General features: G+C 37.0%; 1 protein-coding gene across 1 annotated transcript; it reads left to right on the plus strand.

Annotated features, from left to right (window-relative positions):
• Positions 1 to 1935: 1935 nt before the first annotated feature.
• Positions 1936 to 3896, plus strand: LOC113338233 (polygalacturonase-like). Its single transcript, XM_026583689.1, has 4 exons — positions 1936 to 2430; positions 2583 to 2872; positions 2991 to 3219; positions 3360 to 3896. Exons 1-4 carry the CDS (start codon positions 1984 to 1986, stop codon positions 3576 to 3578), a joined length of 1185 nt encoding a protein of 394 aa, XP_026439474.1. The 5' UTR covers positions 1936 to 1983; the 3' UTR covers positions 3579 to 3896.
• Positions 3897 to 4750: the final 854 nt, after the last annotated feature.

Consider the following 4750-nt stretch of genomic DNA (forward strand, 5'->3'; position numbering starts at 1 on the left):
TGTTTCTCTCTCCCATTCTTGATGTCTCTGCTATTTCACCTCTTCTTCTACCCGCAATTCTTCGACTCCTCCTAACCGGTGTTGTATTTTCTCCTGCAGATGTTTGCCTCGCCATTTTGTGTTCTTGAAATAATACTTATGCAGACTTATGAAAGCTACAGCTAAAACGTGAGTAAACTAAAATTTCTTTTCTTAACACAAACCGTGTTATGGTAGCAATCAAAATCTTTCGCAAAAACAAGAACAAATTAAACTTCGAAACAAGAACGATGAGGAACTTCACGTTAAAAGAAAAATTATTCTCAAATAAGAGCAATAAGAAACTTTACTTTGTAAAATTTTTTGAAAAATAAACTCATCTTAACATTTTCACAAACAGATCCAACCCTACTTCCGAGATGTATTCTAGCGCCAAAATGTAGTAGTAGAAAATCCTATTACTACACCCCTTAAACAATCTATTTATCAAACTAAGAAAACATCATCAAGAACATCAAAGAATCATTTTATTAAGTATAGAAACCAATAGAAAGATGATAGATAGAATCCTAACTTGGGAAACAAATAACTTTCTCTCTCCTAAAGTTCTATCTCCACTCTCCAAAAGATCTCTCTTCTCCACAAGGGTAGCTGGTCCTATATATAGGGATTTTACATATTGGGGGACAGCTAATAAAGCCCCTATTTTCGGATATAACATGCGATTCGCTCGCTCCCGTACATTGTGTCTTCTCGCACATACTCTAGGACTTCGCATAGCTCTCACACTTTACTCGTGACTTTATGACGTCATTGATTCCGTCATTTAAGATATGCTACATGCGAACTATGTTCGCTCCTTAGTAATTCAGTTGTCTCGCTCGAGTATTCATGTGTGCGATATTTAACCCCTACGGTGGTGAAGTTCATCTTGCCACCCTTCAAATTGGGCCATGATGCTGAAAAAAGAATAGGACCATAACATCTTCCCATTCGAGATGCTCTAGCGCTTAGCAAGAGATTTACCATCTCTTTGAAACTCTCTCGAATTCTCAAATACACACTTACAAGTTCTCAAATCACTTTTCAGATTATAGTTTTTTCTCGGCACCACAATTCAAAAGAAAAAGAAAAAAAAGAAAAAAGAAAGAAAAAGAAAAAACAAAACAAAGCAGTTAGAGATTTATTGGTCGTTTTATTGGGGACGTAATGGTCCCCAAAATCGTGAGTATGTAACGTCAAAAAGAAAACAAAAAGCTAATCAACCTCAGAAATAGCTGATTATTCTCGCAACCAAACAATGTATAACACTTTCATCGGCCGGGGATTAACATATCGTTTTAGGGTCGTCCAAAACGACGGTAGCCTTTGAGAAGCTTTCCGTTGGGACATCCATTTCATATTATCGTACACTGTATCCATGTGCACTTATAACTTACGTTGACCTATATTATCACCTAATAGCATCTTCTACAATGATTAGGGGCATATAATTGATCAAGGCTTTGTACAATCTCATACTCCAACCGTGAGTACTAACAATCTAATGGCATGTCCCTGTAACTTTGACAGCATTAACAACCGCCATCATTGGAGAATAAAGCCACATGGTAACTCCCATTACATGCTCTCGTCTTGTCACATGCACATGGAAATATATCCATTAACGTGAACAAGCACGACTTATTGTACAAAATCCGCTAGTCAGGGCATAGGGCTTATAGGACAGTGACACACAAACACTATTCGATACAATAATTAGTGTCCAATGATATAAGCTCGAAGTAAGCCACTTATCCCGCCAATGATCACTCTTTCTTCCATGTGCATGTTCTCCCTTCTTCACACTTACCGTGTCATTAAATTTTGTTTCAACGTACTTCGATTCCTTGATCAGTTTTCTTGGTTAGATCATCATCAAACTCTAATCAACTATAAATACTTCCAACGGTATTTAACTTGCATTCATCTATCAGTTTTGTACTCTCTCTATTTCTCTCTACAATGGCTAATCTAAATAGCATCTCATTTTCTCTAAAACTCGTACTTCTCTTCATCATATTCCCATTATCAACAAATGCAGCTAGTTTTAGTGTTTTAAGATATGGAGCGAAACCGAACGGTAGAACCGATTCGACGAAAGCTTTTTCACGAGCATGGTCTTTAGCTTGCCAGTCTAGAAAACCGGCGACAATGTGGATACCAAAAGGAACTTATTTGGTAAAGAAAGTAACTTTTAATGGTCCGTGTAGAAGTAAAAGAGTCACAGTACAATTTGATGGTAAAATTGTGGCACCTCCTAAGAACATTTGGGTCATTGGGAGTTCCCGGAATTGGATTTTGTTCCATGGTATCAATGGGTTAACGATCACTGGCGGGGTGATAGATGCTCGTGGATCTCAGTATTGGAATTGTAGGAGATCTGGTGGAAGATGCCCACAAGGTGCAGTGGTATGTATAATATTTCAAATTGATCTACATTGTAAGTCTTTTTTTTTTATACATATATTGCTTCCTTGAACAAATCATACAGATGTTTTGTACCTCCCATATGCAGTAGTACAAAAACTTTGAATTTGAAATTTTCATGTGTCCATATGCAGTCACTGTCGATAGACAATGTGAAAAACGGTGTAATCAGCGGTTTAACATCAATCAACAGCCAACAATCTCATATATCTATCAATGGCTGCAACAAAATGCTGATTCAACGAGTCACTATTATTGCACCCCGCCAGAGCCCCAACACAGACGGAATACACCTACAGGCGTCAACAAGTGTGACAATCATTGATTCTACCATTGGAACTGGGGATGATTGTATTGCAATTGGTCCGGGGACTAAAAAGCTACTGGTTCAACGCGTAAAATGTGGTCCTGGACATGGAATTAGGTTCGTTAAACCTCTAACTTAGTACTCAATCACATTATATGCTTCACTCATCTAATTGAACACAAGATTTTACATTATATGCTTCACTAGTCTGATGCTTGCGCAAATGAATTTGCAGTATTGGAAGTTTAGCTAGAAGTCAAAATGAAGCAGGAGTACAAGGAATTGTGGTGAAGGACGTAACGTTTGACGGATCAGACAATGGCGTACGGATTAAAACATGGGCTAGACCAAGCAACGGTTTCGTAAAAAACGTTCTTTATCAAAATATCGTGATGAAAAGCGTTCGACATCCTATAATTATTGATCAAACATATTGCCCTGGTGACAACGGCTGCCCTAACCAGGTAAAACTCAATAACCTTTAACCAAATATTTTGTACATCATTTCTTAAATTCGTTTGATTTGAAAAAATTCACATCAACATGCATGTAATGAAACAATTTCTGTTCTGTTCTGATTTTTGTTTTTTTGTTTAAAAATTAGAACTCTGGAATCAAGATCAGTGGGGTGACATACTTAAATGTCCATGGAACGTCGAGATCACCAATTGCCGTTAGCCTACATTGTAGTCGCACTACCCCATGTACAGGGATCAAATTATACAACGTTAAGCTGAGTTATTCAAAAAAACCTGCCAAGTCTTTTTGTTACAGTGCCGCCGGTACATCTCGAGGACAAGTCCTGCCAGGAAGCTGTTTCTAGTCTAGTAATTGAAGTTCAATCGAGTGGAGTTTTTTTTTCCCCCCTCTCATTTCCCCCCTAATTATGTTGTAATTATATATGACGAGTTCACCTACTAGCATAACGCGAGTATGAGTTAGCAAAAGAAACTTGTCTGCAGTACTATTTACCATTCTTGATGAGAATTAAGGGCAAGGTCCTAAAAAATTCTTCATCACCTCACAATGTTGCATATATATTCCTTGGTGTGGCTTAAGATTGTAGCTTTTATTTGAGCTTTTTTCTTCTTCTTTTTTTTGTAACAGAGAAAGCTTGTCATTGTATTTCTGTACCTTTATATTAATCAAAACCGTAGGTGCAGTAAACCAATATTTGATCGCCGGTATTTTCCTATGCAAAAATGTAAGCAAATTTTTTGCACAAACTAAACATTGTTACCCACTGATTTTACAGTGCACAATGAGACATTGTCAACCATGCCGGATTTATCACGGTCGTGCTTGCATTTGAGAATCTGATTTGACTGGTGGCATATCTCATTACCCTATACAATCAATACTACCTAGCAGATCGATTCAAAAATGAAACAAATAAAAATATTAGACACTGATCTAAAAGTTTTTGAATATTAGACACTGATCGAAAAATCTGAATAATATATTATCTTTAATTCTCTGATACCTCTTTGTCTACGAAGTAGAATATGAACATAAATATATATGAAATCCTATGTGAATGTGATTCGATCTCTGGAAACCAATGACAAGTTTCGAATTTGAATTTCAAACAAATCGGAGCAAATGGTGTGATTTTTATCTTGAATCGTGTCCGACTGTCTGGTACCTTCAGTTATTTATTTTTGTATGACCATGTGCACGACATCTACTGAGTACTTGTTTGTTGCGTCATTGGTGATGAATTTCGTTGAAAGAACAGACGCAATAATAAATTAAACAAAAGAATCACTGTGCCAGAGCAAATCCCCTCCCTTCTGCAACCTCTGAACCAACGGTAAATCCAGATTTCCTTAACAACTATATCTGACAACAAAATAACAGAAACAAACTAATAAAGACAGTTGTCCCTGAAAAAGTATCTCACCCTCTATCACGAAGTGAAGGAGAATCACTTTAAGCTTGCCTTAAGAAATTCAAAACTCGGTGAGTGTACGTCTGAACGTGTTAGAAACCTTC

This window comes from Papaver somniferum, chromosome 1 (genome assembly GCF_003573695.1).
Source record: "Papaver somniferum cultivar HN1 chromosome 1, ASM357369v1, whole genome shotgun sequence".
Classification (NCBI taxonomy): Eukaryota; Viridiplantae; Streptophyta; class Magnoliopsida; order Ranunculales; family Papaveraceae; genus Papaver; species Papaver somniferum.

Excerpts from the sequence above, each read along its gene's own strand:
- LOC113338233 (XM_026583689.1), top strand. The coding sequence starts at position 1,984 with ATGGCTAATCTAAATAGCATCTCATTTTCTCTAAAACTCGTACTTCTC. Across the intron at positions 2,431-2,582 it reads GATGCCCACAAGGTGCAGTG|TCACTGTCGATAGACAATGT; the intron begins GTATGTATAATA and ends GTCCATATGCAG. Across the intron at positions 3,220-3,359 it reads ACAACGGCTGCCCTAACCAG|AACTCTGGAATCAAGATCAG; the intron begins GTAAAACTCAAT and ends TTTAAAAATTAG.